Source organism: Saimiri boliviensis, chromosome 1 (genome assembly GCF_048565385.1).
Source record: "Saimiri boliviensis isolate mSaiBol1 chromosome 1, mSaiBol1.pri, whole genome shotgun sequence".
NCBI lineage: Eukaryota > Metazoa > Chordata > Mammalia > Primates > Cebidae > Saimiri > Saimiri boliviensis.
Window position 1 is genome coordinate 256,532,552 of NC_133449.1, and position 20,931 is coordinate 256,553,482.

At 36.0% G+C, this 20,931-nt stretch overlaps 1 protein-coding gene across 2 annotated transcripts in view; it reads right to left on the reverse strand.

Annotated features, from left to right (window-relative positions):
* The window catches only part of PARP8 (poly(ADP-ribose) polymerase family member 8), a 182,479-nt gene that overhangs the window by 54,290 nt on the left and 107,258 nt on the right, over positions 1-20,931 (reverse strand). For both annotated transcript variants that reach the window (XM_074386021.1, XM_039466976.2), the window contains exons 9-11: positions 11,819-11,879; positions 10,970-11,060; positions 960-1,026 (exon numbers count right to left, since the gene is read on the reverse strand). In XM_074386021.1, coding sequence (XP_074242122.1) covers positions 960-1,026; positions 10,970-11,060; positions 11,819-11,879 — 219 coding nt within the window. The remainder of the gene's footprint in view (positions 1-959; positions 1,027-10,969; positions 11,061-11,818; positions 11,880-20,931) is intronic.

A 20,931-nucleotide genomic window follows, 5' to 3' on the forward strand; every position in this document is an offset into this window, starting at 1 on the left:
GTCTAAAGAGAAAGCTATAATCCCTTTGCATGGAAGGATGCCAAAGGAGATTATGTGGATGGCATCATTTTCTTCAGGGACAACCACAACAAGCCGTCTTCATCCATACCAAAACACAGGCCAATGAGCCCCAAAAGTCTGTGCCTTAGATCACATCAGTGATCATTTGATTTTAGAAAAAGTTGAGAGTCAATTCTTGTGTCTGTAATTTATCAGTGTTCTCTATCTTCTTCTACTAAGATGCTTTATTTTTTCCCCTGGTGCCATTGTATTCTGGCTCTATCAGTGTTTTCTTTTTCTGTTTTTAAAAAACAGGTCTTTATATAAAATAGACTTAAAGATAAGAAAACAAAATCAAGGTTCAAACACGAAATAGTTTATTTATAAGAAGAATGTTTCAAAAGGGTAGTTATGGGAAATAGGGATATTGTGCAGTAGCCCAGAACCAGTGGCTGCTAAACTGATACCACCTCTGGGCCCTAAGGAATGCGCAGTGGGAGCCGTCAATAGAGCCCAGTAAGAGAGAAAGTCATGTAAATGCTGCAGCCTGGACAAGCGCAGCAGGCTTCAGTGGAAGGACTAGTCAGCTTGGGATGACCTCCTAGGCAGGAAAACCAGGGCAGGAAGTACTTCCATCTTCCACTCCTTCCTCCTTCCACTGATCACATTAGGGACTCGCAGACACAGAGCCTGTGTCCACACAGGTCAGCCTCCGCAGAGTACAGGGTACTGAAGAAAGAGAGTGGATCTGGGATGGTAACAGAAGGACCCTGGCCCGGGTGGAAAAGTGAGCCCTGCTGATAAATTTAGCATCCGGATGACTTCCTCTCTTGAGGGATTTGCTTCAAAAAGCTCGTATTGAAGAGAAAGGTTTTTTGTTGTTGTTTTCTTAAAGGAACAAAATGAGAACTCAGTTCTCTTTAACAGAAATTTATTTTTTTACACTTTGGCAAACTTACTTTTTCAGCTGATGTCCCAATCCAAATCGCTCTTTTGTGGAAATCTGAAACACATCAACAGTGGGCACTGGAAAGAAAAAAAAGAGCACAGTCACATATTGGCTTGAAACTGAAACTCAACCATCAGCCAGAAGAAGACTGAAACTGCATCATATTATGTGTGTATGCAAATACATACTTAAAAACAGTACATGCAGACCTAAACAACGCTATTTATGCTATATGCACATAGGAGAGCATTACTGGTCCTTCTATATTAATGTATAATATATTTATATGTAAGTAAGAGTGACCTCCGAAGTAAGAAACAGCTGAACTGGCCACATGTAGGACAATTACTGCACTATGTCTTAAGCGGAAGAAAGACAGCATGTTTGCATCTACATACATCGTTTTTAGAATAAAACAATGAGAGACGAGAGCAAGGCATAGCAGATTTACTTTTCACGTGGTTCATACTTTTACCAAGTGTGAGGGTGTGTGTGTATATATATATATATATATATCGGCAACTAAATATATAAAAATACATATATATATAAATATTTCTTTAAATCAGTAACTATAATGTTAAATTAATAACTTATCTCAAAAAAGATACTCATTTTTCATTAATCACTGGTTTAAAGAGTATTTCTTGCACACTCATCACGTCAGTCATTTCAGACAGAAGAGTAAAAAGACACACATACAAATATCCCTGCACCCATGAAGTCTGAAGTCCAGCAGGAGGAGGAAGATGAAAAACAGGTGGAAAAACTGATACAGTGTTAGATGGCAACACAGGCTTCAGAGAAAAATAAAGCTGGGGAAAGATATATGGGCTGCAGGCTATGTGGGCTTAGGTTTAAACGTTAGATAAGAACAAGCAGGAAGAAAATGTCCCAGCCAGAGCAAAGAACAAGGGCAAAGCCCCTAAAGAGAAAATGGGCTGAAACAGTCTAGAAACTGAATATGGGGAGAGGACTGAACAAGGTCTCCCATCAGGGGATGAGAGCAGGGAAGGAGGATGGTGGGGCTATGCAGGATCAACTGGTCAAAGACCAAAGGGAAAAAAATAGGAGAATCAGTCAGGAACTTATTGCAGTAAGTGAGGCAAGATATATAGCACTTGGGTCCATGGAGGTGATGAACATTTTGGATTCACACTTCCAGGAGAGTGGACAGATTTTGCTGGTGGACTGGATTTGAGGTGTGAAAAAAAGAGGAGTTAAGGATGAATCCAATAATTACGGCCTAAGCAACTAGAGGAATGAAATTCACCAGTTCCTACAATGTGAAAGACTGCAGGAGGAACAGGTTTGGAGAGGCAGAGAAGACTAGTTATTTGATCAAATACGTATTTTAAATTTGAGATGCTTATTTGATACTAAAATGGAAATGTTAAGAAGGCAATTGGGGAAGCTCACCATTTAGGCATTAAGGTGAGAGGAATGTACTAAAGATACAAATTTGGAAAAGTCAGAATATATATATATATATATATATACACACACACACACACACACACACACACACACACACACACACACACACACACATATATATTTAAAGGCATGAGGCTGGATGAGAAACCACTCAGTATGAGTGTAGGTGGAGGAGAGAGAAAGTCTGAGGATTAGGCCCTGAGCCCAGCTCAGCAAAGAAGGCTGGGGAGGAAAGGCCAAGAGGATGGAAGATTTGAGTGCTGCTATTCGGACACAAATTCAAAGAAGTTTTTCAGGCTGGGCACGGTGGCTCATGCCTGCAACCCCAAGGTTCAGGCAGATGGATTGCTTGAGCCCAGGAGTTCAAGACCAGTCTAGGAAACACAGGGAGACTCCAACTCTGTTTTAAAAAACAATAGCCAGGCATGGTGGCATACGCCTGGAGTCCCAGCTATTTAGGAGGCCGAGGTGGGAGGATCGCCTGAGCCTGAGAGGGTGAGACTCCAGTGAGCTGTGATCATGCCACTGCACTCCAGCCTGGACAACAAAGCAGACCCTATCTGGAAGAAAAGAAAAAAAAAAAAGAAAGAAAGAAAAAAAGGATTTTCAAGGAGGAGGTAAACAACTGTTATGATATACTGCTAAGTCAATTAAGATGAGAAATCAAAATAGGTTATAAGTCATTTGACAAGAATGAAGTTACTGATGACACTGACAAGAGCAGTTTGAAAAATGATGAAACAAAAACCTGACTTGAGTGGATTCAGAGAGAGAAAAGAAAAAAGAAACTGAAGTAAGCTGACAGAGAGAACTCTAATCAAGAAATTTAACAGTCAAAAGAAGCAGAGTATTAGGGTCCCAAGTGAAGAGGCATTTTAGGTGAAAAAGGTTTTGTTTTCAGTTTTTGTTTGTTTGTTCGTTTGTTTGTTTTTAAGATAAGAGAAATATTTGCCGATGTGCCTCTTCCAGGAAAAAAAGAGAAATGAATAGTACAGGAAGAAGGGGGAGAACTGAATTGCTGGGATGGTGTCTTAATTAGGTGAAAGGGAACAGAAACCAGTATGCAGATGCAAAGATGACATATAGGAGCTTAGATAGTGCCATTCACAGCAACGGGTGGGGGAGCAGATAATTAGAGCAAAGACAGTGCTGCTCATAGGACCTTCTCAGATCATACGTGCTCTATATTGTAAGCCAAATGGTATCCTCCAATTGCCTCACTCCCTCTGTTGGCCACTACTCTGGGACACAAACGCTCCATCAATCAAGGAAACCGGCTGTTTGTATCACCAAAAAGTTAGTTCCTTTCCTAAAACCTCCCTAATGCCTGTACAGAGAGTAAGGTATAAAGTAGGCATCAATTCAATCCCACTAATCCCAAACCCATGGCTATCAAAATTCAAAAGTGAATAAAGAAATTCTAACATTTGGAAAACTTCAGTGGAAGTTTTAAATGAGAAAGCATTGTATTTACTCTAAGATTTAAGAAGATACACTGTCTTCAGAGAGAGTCAGAAAAAGTGGGAAGATGAGGGCAGAGAAACAAAAGAGACCTAGCTACAAAATCATAGAACACTCCAAAATGCACTGGAGAAAACTGTATATGATATACACACAGAAAGAGAGAAAGAAGGGTCATATAATACTAGACACAAATGTTTATCAAAAACATACAAATTATTCTTATAAATTAATAATACAAAGATCAAAACTTAATCATACTATGCATGACTAGAAAATAAGTGATAAATTTTCAAATTTTCAAAATAAGTGATAAATTTATCATTTTCAAAATGATAAATTTTCTAGAAAAATATACATTTCACACATTGACTCAACAGCATAAAATCTAAATGAGCTATAATTTTGGAGTATACTAAGAGTCCATAAAATTCCAAAGTTTACAAAATTCATCATTTGGAATTCACAAAATATCCCAAAATTCAAGTTCTAAAATATATATTACTATTAAAATAAATGCAATTAATTATATTCAATGTATTAACGAAAGATGTTAATAACCAGAGAAACAGAGGTTGAAGTGTAGGGAAACTCTGTACCAGCTGCAATTTTTCTGTAAATTTAAAAACATTTTTAATTTGTTTTTAACAATATTTTTAAAAATAGTTTCTTGATAATAATTAGTTAGAAAATAAAATGAACTACAATAGTCTAATAATGCAAATAAGTACTCAGGAAAAAACAAAGCTAAAACTAGTGACCTAAGCAAAACAAGAACACAACCACCACCAACAACAAAAAAACCCAGAATTGTACTGATAACTAAAACTAGAAACTACAAGTAAATGTTCTTTTATAAGAAAAGTTAAGAACTGGACAGAATGTACTAGTGATATATTTCCATGTTTTAAAAAAAAGTCAAAGTTATTCAATGCTTTCTTATCTCTCATTTGACTCCAGCTGAGAAGTGAGGACTGCCCAAGATAAGTGTAAATTATTCTAATGCACTGATCATGCAAGCATAAAGGTACCAATAATGAGATGATAGGTACAGAAATCATTTTAAAGTAATGTTAGTTGTTTATCATTTTCAATTAAAAACAGCTTTGTCCTTGAGATGAAAAACAGCATCTCTATATCAGTAATTCCAAAAATATATTATCATAAGAATGATAAATTATATCACATATTTATTTAAAGTATATTTCCCCATATAAAATACAAATAATCCTTATCTTTAGTTTCAAAGTGGGTAAGGAGGTGTATTTCTTCAATTTGTATCATTCCTGTTCACTCACAGATATACTGTCAGATTACCCATAGCCAAATATGGATGTTTAAATAACTGCTATTTATACATTTCCAAAATTTAGGAATAAATTCCTTTCAAAAAGAACTGTTAAACAGGTCAGTCTAAATACATTTTTTGCAAGTTCATTTTACTATAAATGCTGATACCTTCCAAAGACACATCGCAAACACACTTTTTAAATTTTTTTAAATCACTGAATTTTGTTATCTCAAAAATACTTTTCACAAAAAAATATCATCAAATATCAACTTTTCAAAAATATCACTATGGAAGACTTCCGCATTAATTGAACTCACTAGCTATCAAGGGCTAACATACTAAAGGGATTTGTAAGATAAACAATAAAAAAATCCAAAATTTAAAGATTTGACAAAGCAACATAGAGACGGAAAATTCTAAATGGTTAACAGATATTTGGAGAAATTCCGATAAGTAGAGCTATGCAATTGAAACGATGATGAGTAAGTGCTCTCAGCTCAGATCAGACCAACCCATACAAATTCCACTCTTCATAAATTCACTGTCATAAAGTCCATAAAATAAGTTCTTTAAGGACATTCTCTGCAGCACTGATTATGGCATCAGGGATCTGAAGACAATGTAGGTGGCCATCGCTAAGGAAACAAATATGTAAATTGTAGTGGATCTCTACTACAGTATATATTATAGTAGTGTACATAGAGCAACAGGGCCAATTTCCATCTTAGCAACAGAAGTGGTTAAGAGAATAAAATCTATAGCACAATAGCATTTATGTAAATTAAAAAATGTCTAACAGCACCAGGCATTTGACCAGGATATACACATAAGCAATTGTGTTTTGTTTGCTCTCAAACCCATCCCTCATTCTTCCACCTTTAGGCTGCAATTCCACAAGTCCCTTGCCAACTATCTTCTGATTAGGTTTGACTAATGGAGCTCTGGTTGGACTTGAGGAAAAGAAAGGAATCAAGGTATTATTTCCCTTCCCCTCTCCTCCCATCTCCCCCATTCCCTTCCCCCTGCCTTCCCTCTTCTCTCTTCTTCCTCTTATTCCCTCCTCTCTCTTTCTTTATCCTCTCCTCTCTGTCTTGTGTGGGCACTTTTTAGCAGTTGGCGTATCTTTTCCATGGTTGCGGCTCTTCACCAGACATGTCCTATTTCTGTGGCCCTAACTCCCACAGAGCAACTCCGGACATGGCTCTAGAACCTGCGAGACTTCTGTGATGTTTGGATTCTGCCGCATACCATCCCTTTCCCAGTGTTGTTGCAGCCCCAAGGGACTGTAGTGATCTCTTGCTGTCTTCTTCCCTAGTGGTCTCCGCCTCCTACTCTCTGATGAGTTTCACCATCCTGATTTCTTCTCAACTGTTTAACCACTGGTTTAACTAAATATTTTTTAAACCTGAGATACTAGAGTGTTTTCTGTTTTCTGGTTGGATTCTAACTGAGATAGTATTGGATATTGGGAGTGGTCCCAGGCAACACACCTAAAACGGGATACTGAGATTGGGAGGCTCATCTGCTTAACCTTTAATATGGGGATAACTTCTTTACAGATGGAAACTGAAATAATGGTATTCCGTGACAGTCAGAGGCATTATGGGCATAGCGCAAACACTCTTCATAAATGTTTTCTCGCTTTTTTATTTGCTAGCAATAATCCTAATCATAAACTAAGATAAAACCTAATTATTCTCCTGGAATAATAAGTTAAATGCTCCTTTTTAGTAACACTGTCTCCAGTTCCATTCACATATTATACATCACTGCACATTTTCAATCATATTTTCCTCAAATTTTCAATAAGAAAAAAAATCTCTTGGGGAGTTTACTAGTAAGATGGTAATGTGAGTGAATACTTTTGCACAAACACAATCATAACCAGTGTCTGATAGAAAAAGGACAAAACCAGTGAAAAGACCAGAAACTTGGAGTAATGTCATCTCCATATGAAAAATGCCCAGCAAATTTTGCATAAACAGAGCAGGTGGAATTAATCTTAAGAGGCCCCACAGGATGGATGCAAAACTCTCCATTCTATGAAGTAGACAGATGCTATAATAAAAGCCAACCACCACTGATGCCTCTCAAAATCAGGAGCAAATGAACCCTAAGGCAGGGAGTACACTCCGGGACTGGTCTGGCAGGGCTTCCTCCCTCAGCAGACGCTACCTTCTTAACCCCAGACCCACCATCCTTAGGTCAGTTTCCCTCAGAAGCAGACCTTAAGTGAAGACAAGGGGCAAATGATTGATTCGGAATTGTGCTCAGGAGGAAGCAGTAAGAGCAAATGAGAAGGGAGAGGATAGGAAAAGAGAAAAAGCCAAGCAAGCGTACAAATCCAGGGGAAGTTCTAGTTTCCACCCCATCTTGTGGGTAAAACTGGAGCATGAATTACAACTTAAAATTTGTCCAGCCTTGAGATGGAGTAGTTGGCCGCTGTACCCTCCACACTAGTCACACCTAAAGAGTGAAGGGTAGGTAAAAAACTGCCAAGGGCTTACCTGCTCTCCCCAGGAAAGAAAAAGCTTCTTTGTCTAAAGACAAGCTACAGAGGATCTCAAGTGTGAGCTGTCTTTAAAGAGATATTGTGAAGGAAAATCTCAGCCTTACATTCAAAATTGTATCAAAACATAAGTATCAGCGGTAAGATTACATAAAAGCATGCTTCAGTATCATCTCACACAGATGGGATTTGGGTAGAGATTAACCAGCCCAATGTCATTCCTCACCCTAGATAAAGTTCAGACATAAGGGTTTCCCTTTCTTTTAACCACCATTAAAATAAAATCAAATGAGTACATTTCAAATCACTAAAATTAAGAAAAAGCTTAGCCATAAAGCAGACTATGTGGGGAAAGAGCAAGAACACATACAACTATGGTCTGAAATATTCTCCAGACATTACAGGGGTGCAGAAGCCGGGGTGGGGACCCACGGGAACAGGGCGGGGACCAGCAGAGCTCGCAGCCCTTCCCACCAGCTGGCAGATCTGACTCTAAAGCTCGGTCAGTGTGAGATTCTCTTTCTTTCCTCTTCTAAATGGAAGAAATTGTTCACACATCACACTAATTTCCGAAAGAAGAACATTTCCACTCCTGCTTTTATTTAATATTGAGGAAAACAAAACTCCATCTATAGAAATAAAATATTTTTTTGACAATTACTGATTGATATTAACAACAAAATTGAAAACGATACTAAACTAATAAAATGAAAGCAACTGATGATAAAGAGAGAATAATACAGAATCATTAAAGCATGTGGCCAAATGAAAAATACAATGGGAACATCAAATTTAAGATGAAATCATTAAAGCAATTCACTCAGGAGAGCAGAAGACAGATTGGAAAAAACATGAAGTTTTCAGATACAAAGGATGAAAGAATTACAGAAATAAAAAACATGCAGGACAAAGGAGTTAGATCCAATCTGCATATCGTGATTAGCAGGTAACAAAGAACAATACATAATTACATAAAATTTACTTGAGGTGAATTAAGGCTCAACTAGACCTAGCAAAAATAAATATAGAAAAAAATAGTATAATGGAGAAGAAAAACAGTCCCCAAAGTACACAACAAAACATAAACAAATTATAACAGATTTCTCACAAATGAAAAAAAAGTTAAAATACTTCAGACACAAATGAGAAGTTTCTACAGCATTTTTGCTTTTTGTAGGGGGAGAACTATCATGACTTCACTAATTTTACTTGACCAAGTTTGTCTCATCCACAAAAACGTCATTCTCAGGTATGAAAAAACAAAACGTAATCCTCAGGTTTCCTTGACTTCCAAATTGTTAAACATATAAATCAACCAATATAGCAAAAAGAAAGAGCAGATGAGTTGTGACACGAAAGGAGTTGTACTGGATATTAAAATAATCTAACCAGGAGTCAAAAGGAGTGTTAAAATATTTATTAAACCATGCAAATGTAAAAAATCTTTAGAGAGATATTGTGAAGGAAAATCTCAGCCTTACATTCAGAATTATATCAAAAAATGAGGATCAGCGGTAAGATTACATAAAAGCATGTGTCAGTGCCATCTCACACAGACGGGATTTGGTTAAGTAGAGATTAACCAACCCAATGTTATTCTTAACCCTAAATAAAGTTCAGACATAAGGGTTTCCCTTTCTTTCAACCACCATTAAAATAAAATCAAATGAGTCCATTTTAAATCACTAAAATAAGAAAAAAAAGTTAGCCACATAGCGGAATATGTCAGAAAGAGCAAGAACACATGCAACTACGAGCTGAAATATTCTTCAGATATCACAAGTCATCCCCTTATAGCTTATTTAATGACTTGAGGACAGTCTCAGGACTTAACATTAAGGTGCATAGCTATTTATACAATTCAATGTCAACTTTATAAAAATAAATCATATGCGCACAGAAAACACAATCAACACCGAGCCATTTAGCTTTCTCAGTACAAGAATTATGAGTAATTATTTTCATTACACGTTTATATATCTGAAATTATCAGAACATATTTTAAACATTGATTTTTTTCTTGTCTAGCATTAAATCAGTTAGAATATGTAATTTACATTATGTGTTGATTAATTTAAATACAATGTATTATGTAAAGATGGAAAACAAGTGACTAACTTTAAAAATGAAAGACATTCCTGTATTTTATAAATTTGAAAGAACAAGCATGTTTCCTATGTGAAAACAAACAGTACATGTATATTCCCTGATAGGCCTAAAAAAAAAAAACACTCATGCAGACATCATAGTAACATGTGTGGCAGATTAAAGCTGGCCATGATTTCATGAGGTACTGTCTATGGTCCTGTCCCTTGATTCTGGGTGGGTTCTTCAACTGCTTTGATCAACAGAATACAATGAAAGGCTCACTATGCCTTTTTCTAGTAGCGTCTACATCCTATCTCTAGCAGCACTTGCGTTTGCATCCCAGTACCATGGTACAAGAAGCCCAAGCCACATGAAGAAGCTATGTGTCGGACAGGCACTCTAGCCAAAAGCCTCGACTGAGTGCTGAGATGACACCTCCATCAATTGCCAGTCTTTTCAAAGTCCAGCAGCATGAGTATCCAACCCAGTGAAGCCTTGATTTGGCCCCAGCCTCACCCACATACCACTGTGAATCATGGGAAATTCCAGGCAAGAACTGCCCAAAGAACAGTGAGAGGTAAGTTTTTATAAGCCACTAAATTTTAGGATTTTCAAAAATTTTAAGCAGATAACTGGAACAACATAAGAAGATACAATAATTGTGTGTGTGTGTCTGTGTGTGTCTGTGTGTGTGTGTGTGTGTGTGTGTGGTAGGTAGGAAAAAAACTTTTTACGAAGTAAATTTTGGCATGACTAATAATAGGGGTCCTGTTTTGTAAACAGCTGTCAGTTGAAATATAGAAGCATTGTCCCTTAAAGACTCAGCAAACAAATATACTATTATGATCTCCATTTTCAAAGACAGAAATACATTGCATTAAAATTGAATCCTAGAACCAAACAGAGAATAATTAAATCTAAGGACAACCAAATATATATATATTTACTGAGTTTCTACTATATGCAAAGCACTCTTTTAGTTGTTGTTTTTTTTTAATATTTGTGTCTCAGAAACTTGTCAGTTTCTGAAAATGTAATAAACGAAATGTTGTTTCTGTTTCCATAAGTTATATTGGCAATAAACCATCTTTCATAGAACACAAGCTTCTTTAAATACCATTATCAAGATATTTAGCACTTATGCTCAGAATTGACAAATGAACACGCATTTTGCTTACGGCATAGTGCACAGCTAATTAATATCCAAAATAATAAGGAAAGAAATAAAACTAACCTGGGCCATTTAAATATTGTGTAAGTGAACAGTGTAGTCGAACAATTATAGGTTCTGTTCGAATTACTTCCCAAGCCACAGCAATCTCCTCCTGCACAAATATATTTAAAAGATGAATTAATCATCTTTTAGAGTTCAAAATGAAAAAAAGACAAACTTTTAAAACTTGTGTTTGAGAAATGCATATATCATGAAGGCCTACAAATTATCTGAAAAGCCACTGTGTATGAAAATATTGGCCTTCTTCCCCCCTCCCATGAACACTCCCTTTGTGGAAGCCATCTTTCTCTCTGAATTTTCCCTCTGGAGTCCCCTTCCATACACTCTCGTGGAAGCCTGTCTTCCCCTCCTAACCTCCGTCTCTCTGTATTCCCTTCCACTCAGTGTGGACGCTGCTTTCCTCTCCTGGATTCCATCTTTCTGGACTCTCTCACTCAGTGTGAGAGTTAACTGCTTCTTTCTCTCTCCTTCTCCTGTTTCTCTGTCTCTTTAAATAAATCACTTTCTAAACAAACACACACACACACACACACACACACAAAGAAAATATTGGCCTTCTATGTATGAGAACTAAAAATGAACCTTAAAATATAGTGAAGTACTATAAAAGCCCATAAATTTCAGAGTATATTAGAAGAATCAAGGCAAATATACATATATATACATATATATGTGTATATATATATTTACAAAATCTCTGCTTCTTTGACAAGTCACAGCAATTCTTTACAAAGCACCTTAACAGTCAATATGTAACTAATAGTATTATAAGCCAACTGAAAATTAAATTTCCCCCAAAATAAATGTGGTTTAAATGCACCATTCATATTACATAAAATTGATACTTACATCAAGAAAGCTAACATCAATATGCAGATCAATATCTACATCATCAATGGCTCCATATTCCCTGAAAGCAAAGATTAATATTTTTTCATTTTAATGATACTTAGACGATGGTACGTGTTAGGTTATTTTATTCAAAACTTTAAATCACTAATTCTCCTCCTTGATTTTGACAAATAGCTCACACCTAACTGTGGATATGAAATAACTAATAATCTAGTTGGACTGTCATTTTTCTGTTTATACCACAGAGTTATCTTTCTATTGTCTTGTACATGCACATGCATACATAAAATCAAGTTGCTTGGTTCCTTGTTTTAAATATTCCCTGTTTTCTCTGGTAAATTAGTCACTTCCCATATGACTGCTTTGTTTTCACCACACTCTCTGAGGATAAACAGCTGCTTCTAAAGGCAAGAAAGGAGTTTATGACATGAAGAAGAAGTGTGGGGAAGACACACAATAATGTGCCCATAATTTTTCCTTCTAGTTGGGCTTCGGTGGTTCAGAAATCAATGCAAGTGTTCTGCCACTTAAATGTCAGTGTTTTGGCTGGGTGCAGTGGCTCAAGCCTGTAATCCCAGCACTTTGGGAGGCAAAAGCTGGTAGATCACGAGGTGAGGAGATCAAGACCATCCTGGCTAACACGGTGAAACCCCAGCTCTACTAAAAATACACACACAAAAATTAGCTGGGTGTGGTGGCACGTGCCTATAGTCCCAGCTACTAGGGGGACTGAGGTGGGAGATTCACTTGAACCTGGGAGGTGGAGGTTGCAGTGAGCCAAGATCATGCCACTGCACTCCAGCATGGGTGACAGAATGAGACTCTGTCTCGAAAATAAAATAATAAAATAAAAATAAATAAATGTCAGTGTTTTGACAGACGGCTCTAAAAGTCTGATATTAAAAAAATAAAACAGGTAACTGCAGTATATTCCACAGGAAGGAATTATGAAGACCAACTTTTGTACAGCCCAGGTACTGCCATGAACCAGCATAATTTTTAAATGAATGAAAGAATATAAAAACAAGTTTTAATATTCTCCATATATACACTTCTATATATTTTTGATATTCTTATAAAATTCTGAAGTTATAAATGCTATGCATAGTGAGATGAAAACCACAGAAATAACTGAAATGCTAAAAGTTAATGACCAATATTTACTCAGCACTGATGTGCCAGAAATTATTCTAAAGATCTTACATACATGTGATAATACAGTACTCACAAAACACTAAAGGTACTACTGCCATCTCCACTTTACAGATGCATAAATTGAGGTCTAGAGTACTAAAGTAACTTATCCATCATCACTCGATAGCAGAGCTCATACTTGAATACGTGTATTTTAGTTAGTATGAAAGAGACTAGCACTTTGTGTTAGAAATCAGGTCAAGCATTAATGGATGATCTCATAAGGTCCTCATCGCAGCCTTGTGAGGCGGGTAGTATTACTACATTCATTTTGCAGATGAGAACACTAAGTTTTTGTTTTTTTTTTTTTTTGAGATGGTGTTTCGCTCTTGTTACCCAGGCTGGAGTGCAATGGCGCGATCTCGGCTCACCGCAACCCCCGCCTCCTGGGTTCAGGCAATTCTCCTGCCTCAGCCTCCAGAGTAACTGGGATTACAGACACATGCCACCATGCCCAGCTAATTTTTTGTATTTTTAGTAAAGACAGGGTTTCACCATGTTGACCAGGATGGTCTCGATCTCTCGACCTCGTGATCCACCCGCCTCGGCCTCCCAAAGTGCTGGGATTACAAGCTTGAGCCACCGCGCCCGGCCGAGAACACTAAGATTTAAAGATGTGAAAAAGGTTGCCAAAGGAAAAATAAGATAGTGGGGAAGTCAGGCATTGAATGTATGTCCAACTCAAACTGTAAAGAACAGCATCTGACATAGAGTTAAGTTCTCACTAAGTATTTATGTCTATTATGTATTCAAGTAATATAATTATAATATATAATTGTAGCACTTTTATGGAGTTCAGAGAAGAAACATTTAATGATTGAAAAATTTCATGTGATTTAATGAATAAAGGAATCTAGAAACCTTTCTGCTTCCTAATATACACGACCAAAAATGGAAGCATATTAGAATATAAAGCAGCTTCGGTGCTCTGTCCATTCTCTCCACTAAAAATATATTAAAACATTGAGCACATTTTCAACTTTTATGAAATTATATTCTTATTCTTTTATGGTAATATCTTTAAATGTTACATAAAGAAAGGATAAAAATGATTTGCATAGGTATTAGTTCTTAAAAACCATCAAAGTATCATAAGATCTGTGCTTTGCAAACTATTTTCAAACTATTCTAAAAATTAGAAGAGGAAGGAATTCTTCCAAACTTGTTTTATGAGGTCAGCACTACCCTGATACCAAAATCAGACAAGGAAACAATGATAACAACAAAGAAAGCTACAAGCCAATATTCCTGATGAACACAGATGCGAAAATGCTCAACAAAATATGAGCAAAAGGAATTCAATCGCACATTTAACAAATCATATACCATGGCCAAGTGGGATTCAACCTAAAGAGTGCAAGATGATTCAACATATGCAAATCAATAAACATGATACATCACATTAACGGAATCATGAAGAAAACATTATGATCATTTCAGCAGACAGGAAAAGCATTTGATAAAATTCAACATCACTTCATGATGAAAACTCTCAACAAATTAGCTATAGAAAGAACATAACACAATATAGACCAAATTTACAAACCTACAGCTGACATCATATTGAATAAGGAAAAACTCAATGCTTTCCTCTAAGATATGAAACGAGACAAGGATGTCCACCTTCACCACTCTTACTCAAGCCAGTCCTGGAAGTCCCAGTCAAAAAAATAAAGGCTATCCAATTAAAAAAGAGGAAGTCAATTTGTTCCTGTTTGTGGATGACATGATCATAAATATAGAAAACTCTAAAGACTCCACCAAAAAAACTGTTAAAACTCATAGCCAAATTTAATAAAATTGCAGGATGCAAAATCAACACACAAAAAAAAATTAGTAGTGTTTCTGAACACCAATAATGAACTAGCTGAAAAATAAATGAAAAAATTCCTATTTACAACAACTATAAAAAATAAAATATATGGGAATAAATTTAACCAAGGAGGTGAAAGATTTCTGCAATCAAAAATATAAAACATTAAAGAAATAAATTGAACAGGACACAAAACATGAAAAGATAATTGCTTGTTCATGGATGGAAGAATATTGTTAAAACATCCATACACCAGCCAAAGCAACCTACAGATTCAATGCAATCCCTCTTAAAATATCAATGATGTTCTTCACAGGAATAGAAAAAACATCCTAAAATTCACATGAAACCACAAAAGACCCCAAATAGCCAAGGCACTGAGCAAAAAGAACAAAGTTGGAGACATCACACTACCTTACTTCAAAAGGTACTACAAACCTATAGTAACCAAAACAGCATGGGACTGAAATAAAAATAGATATGTAGACCAGTGAAACAGAATAGAGAACACAGAAATACATCCATATACTTACAACCAACTGATTTTCAACAAAGGCTCCAAGAACACACCTTGAGGAAAGGATAGTCTCTTCAATAAATGGTGCAGGGAAAACTGTCCATCCGCATGCAGAAAAATGAAACTAGACCCCTATCTTCAAATACAAAAATCAACTTAAAGTGTATTGAAGAGTTAAATGTAAGACCCCCAAAATACAAAATTACTGGAAGAAACCATAGGGAAAATGCTTCATTGCATTTGTCTGGACATGGATTTCTTGAATAATAATTCAAAAGCACTAATAACAAAAGCAAAAATAGACAAATGGGATTACATCAAACTAAAAAGCTTCTGCACACCAAAGAAACAATCAACGGAGTGAAGAGACAGCCTACAGAATGGGTGAAAATATATCTGCAAGCTGTGCATCTTATGATGGGTTTATACCAAGAACATATAAGGAACTCAAACAGTTCAAAAACAAAGACAAACAAACAAACAAATAATCTGATTTTAAAAGGGGCAAAAGGCCAGGCGTGGTGGCTCATCTCTGTAATCCCAACATTTTGGGAGGCCAAGGTGAGCGGATCACCTGAGGTCAGGAGTTCAAGACCAGCCTGACCAACATGGAGAAACCCTGTCTCTACTATAAATTTTTAAAAATTAGCCGAGTGTGGTGGCACGTGCCTGTAATCCCAACTACTCGGGAGGCTGAGGCATGAGAACCACTTAAACCCGGTAGGCAGAAGTTGTAGTGAGCCAAGATCGTACCATTGGACTCCAGCCTGGGCGACAAAGCAAGACTCTGTCTCAATTAAAAAAAAAAAAAAGAAAGAAAAAAAGGCAAAAAACCTAAACATTTCTCAAAAGACAGAGAGATGGCCAACAGGTACATGAAAAAAATATTCAACATCATTAATCTTCAGGGGAATGCAAATCAAAACCACAGTGAGATATCACATCGCTTCACCCCAATTAGAATTGCTCTTAGCAAAAAGATAAAAAATAACAAATCTGATGTGGATGTAGAGAAGAGAGAACCCTTTTGCACTGCTGGTGGGAATGCCAATTGATATACCATTGTAAAAAACAGTATGAAAGTTCCTCAAAAATTAAAAATAGAATAATGGATAATATTCTATATATTGGATAATGAAATTCTAATAGTGGATAATGAAAATGTGGTGGACACACACACAATGAAATACTACTCAGCCATAAAAAGGAAGGAAATCCTATCATTTGCAGCAACATCAATAAACCTGGAGGACACTGTGTTAATTAAAGTAAGCCAGGAAAAGAAAGACAAACACTGCATGATCGATCTAAGTCATTTGTGGAATCTAAAAAAAGCTGATCTCATAGAGGTCCAGAGTAGAATACCAGAGGTTGGGAAACATAAAGCGAAAGGTGATGATGCAAAGAAACTGGTCAATGGGTACAAAATCTTAGTTCAATGGGAGACGTAAGTCACAGTGTTCCATAGCACAGAAGAGTGACTGTGGTAAACACTATTATAATATATATAAGCAGAAGAAAGGATTCTGAATGTTCTCACGACAAAAAAAAAAAAAAAAACCCATGTTTGTGGTGATGGATATGCTAAACACCATCATTTGACCATTACACAATGTATGTATGTATGTATTGAAACATCATGCTGTAAACCACAAATATGTACGGTTATTATGTGTCAATTAAATATAAAATTTTTTAAATTGTGTAAAGCACAATATCTGGCACTAAATAAAAATTTCTGTCTACTGAATATTCAAGTAATAGAACATAATTTGGGCACTTTTTTAGGGTTCAGAGAAAAAAATTGTAATGATTAAAGGGTTTTATGTAACTTAATGAAAAAAAGAATGTGGGAGATTTTTGCTTTTTGATATCTGTGACCAAAAAAAGTCAGCATATCCAAATATAAGACAGCATGTGTGCTTCCTCTATTCTCTCCTTGAAAATATATTAAAACATTGGCCAGGCACAGTGGCTCATGCTTGTAATCCCAGCACTTTGGGAGGGCGAGGTGGCTGTATCACTTGAGGTCAGGAGTCGAGACCAGCCTGACCAACACGGCGAAACCCTATCTCTACTAAAAATACAAAATTAGCCAGGCCTGGTGGCTCATGCCTGTAATCCCAGCTATTCAGGAGGCTGAGGAAGGAGAATCGCTTGAACCTGGGAGGTGGAGGTTGCAGTGAGCCGAGATCACACCACTGCATTCCAGGCTGGGCAAAACTCTGTCTAAAAAAAAAGTGTGTGTGTGTGTGTGTGTGTGTGTGTGTGCGCGTTTGTGTCTGTAAAGAGAGAGCACATTTCCATTTTTAATGAAATTGTACTTTGTATTCATGGTAATATTTTTATAGATTACATAAATAAATGAATAAATATTCATATAGAAATTATTTTTTTAAACTGTCAAAGCATCAATAATGTCTGTACTACATGATAAACATTAATCTTAAAGATAAGATTATGTGCAAAGTTCGATATGAAAGTATACAGCAAGTATGACAAGAATGAGGGCAAACAAATGAGCACTTTCATCTCTGCCTCTAGCTCAGGGTACAGCAAACTTTCGGTGAAGGTGAAGGCAGCAAATACTTTAGAATTTTCAGGCCATGTATAGTCTCTGCTGAGTATTTCTTCCTCTTTCTTTCGTTTTTTTGTAACTCTTTTAAAAAGCAAAACCACTTATAGCTCACAGGTCTGTTCAAAACACACCTCACAGTCCAATGGTCATAGTTTGAATGACCCTGAACATTGGCAAATAATTAATAAATAAAACAGATCCAATATCCATTGTGAGGCATGTAAAAAGAAAGAGCCGCTAAACTCAACGATGAGGAAAGAGGACGAAGGATGTTCAAGAAAAGTTTCAGGGGTGTGAAGAGGTGCTGCCTACAACCATACTTCACTTACAGAAGTTAACCTTAAGAAAATAATAACAAATATTTCCAAGTTTTACCTACAGCCATGTGTGTCAGAGCAGAAACTGACCACAAAATGGATATAAAATAATAAGGATATACTTAAGTAAACTATAGCATGTTGATAGGATAAAAAATATTACCCATTACTGAAGAAGTTGATACAAAAATATTCACATCCTGGGGGAAATGTTCCAAATATACTCTGAAGCAGATTACCGAAAGCATAGAAGCTAAAATGATGTTGTTTAAAAAATAAAAACAGGAAAATCAAGAGTAAAAAATAGTACTTACGTATCAACTCTAAATTGTGTAAAAAACTTTTTTATGAAAAAACGTTATGTATTTTCTAAAAACATACGCCTACTTTTTCTGATTAAAAAGGTAATATAGGCTCATTATGTAAAATGTGAGAAATTTTTAAATTCACAAAAATAACCTGTCACACCACCATACGGAGACAATTCTTTTTATTTCTATCTCATGCTAGTCTCTTCCATGTATACAAGAATTACACAGTATAATATATAAAGATTTTGGTTCTGTTCTTTCACTACTTCAGTAATCAGTTGCTTTTCCCATTTTATGAAATATTCTTCAAAACCATAATGGTTTCGTATAATAAAATACATAATTTTATAACATAAAATTATACATGTACATATAATTTTTACATATGTACATATATAATGTTTATATAATTATGTATAAAGTTTTATACATAATTATATAATAAAATATCTGGCTGCTTTTTTTAATACTATAAATATTGGTAAACAGCCCTCTAAATAAAAAATTCTATGTGCATCTGTCTTCTCACAGAATCGCGTTTCTTGAATTACTGGGTTAAATAAATGCTATAACCATATTTGGGATTCTTGATGTATGTTGTTTAATTACTGTTTTAAATGGTTATAACAACCAATAATTACACCAGCCAGGTTATCACAATGACCTTTTCCTACATTCTCATCATCACCAGGCATTTTTTTCTCCCATCTTTGCCAATTTTATGGAGGAAAAAACTTTTTTTAAAACTTACTTGCATTGGCAAAACTCTGCTATGTTTAACAGGCAGGGAGATTAAAAATGAAAAATCAGTAAGACCCTTATCTGCAACTGTTTTCTCTATAAATAGTTTTCCAGATTACCTCACCAGAATTTACCGTAAAGGAATAATGAGAATGTGCATACATGCTTTTGAGACCTCTTATGTGTGAATTTCTAAGTATTTTGTATATGATTTATTAAATGATGTTTTGGTTAAAAGTATTTTCCCGATTTCTAACACTATCAGTTTCTCTTAAAAAAGGAAACGAAAGGGTTGCAAGTGTTCCTCTTCTTCACCATAGCAGAGCATGAATAAAGAATTTTAAGGAGGCACAGGCCCTAAAGGCTTCCAATTAACTGGATTCTGCAGGTGTAGATCTATAAATATACTTTTTTGTTTGTATGCCAGATTTCAAAGAATTCACAAATGATGCTGTGTATATGCAAACCCATTTCTGTTGTGATGCCCTTTTTATATAATGCCAGTAATTTCATATTTCCCACTGAGCGATCACAAAGCGTGATTACAGTTTGTCCAGATGCAGCGACCCAGTCATCAGGATTGCTTCTATATCTGAATAACTTTCAGTAGCCCAGGATCTCATGAATAGCAAATGCAGAATCAAGTTGAATGCCTGAAATATGACTACAACTTGAATTGTGAAGCTAGATATCTGATTGTGTCCTGAATGCAGTATTCGGTTTATTATAACTCAAAATAATTTCATGTGCTGCCTATATTTATTCACTGTGAAAAGATCACATCAAATTGACGAATTTTTTTTTTTAACATGAGGGAAACAATACAGAAATGATCTGATGAAGTTATTTCATTCTGGTCTGAAAAGAATGGCTCCACAGATCTTCTTCCCTGACATGTAAGTGGCACATTAAATTCGGGGTGAGCTACTCTTTTAATCTACATATCTTGAAATCTGGCCATTTGATTTTGGATATTTAAATGTGGCTTAGTTCATTTAAGCACATATGTATAAAGGGTTTTTTTTTTTTTAAATGAATGTGGATTTTTGAGGCCACTGTGTTAGCATTCTTAGCAATTTGCTCTCCAAATACACATACATGCATGTATGAATCTCTGCCACATGTTCCTGGGAAATAAGCCTCTATTTCTTCTTTCAACAACTGAATGGTTATATTTTGAGAAGACAGATATTTTGTGAAGATACATACACCTTCCCGTGACATCTGAAACTCAACAGCTTGCACGTCTGTCTCTGCATGCCTACTCAATGTGTGGTTTTTGCCCAGCGTGGGAGAGATGTTTGTGAATGGGCCAAAAAATATGCAAACTCAGTAGTCAAGAAGAAATTCTGGCAGATTAAAGCATTTGCAAGACTGTATCCAAGGTAGCTATAAATTTCTCTAAAGAATAACAGGGCTGAGAAAAAATTAAAAATTAGATTCAGTTAAGAAAGGAAGCTCATGTAAAATTGTGCATGAGATGTACAGTATAAATAACTGCTACAACTCTGCAGTCAGTTTAAAAATCCTCAGTTTTGCTTGGAGAAAGTCCTTGCTTTGGGAGTAGTGGTTATTGTCTGGGATCTAAGCACCTGAAGCTTACAGCTAGATTATGTCCCCGTGTTTGGGGGAAATGCTC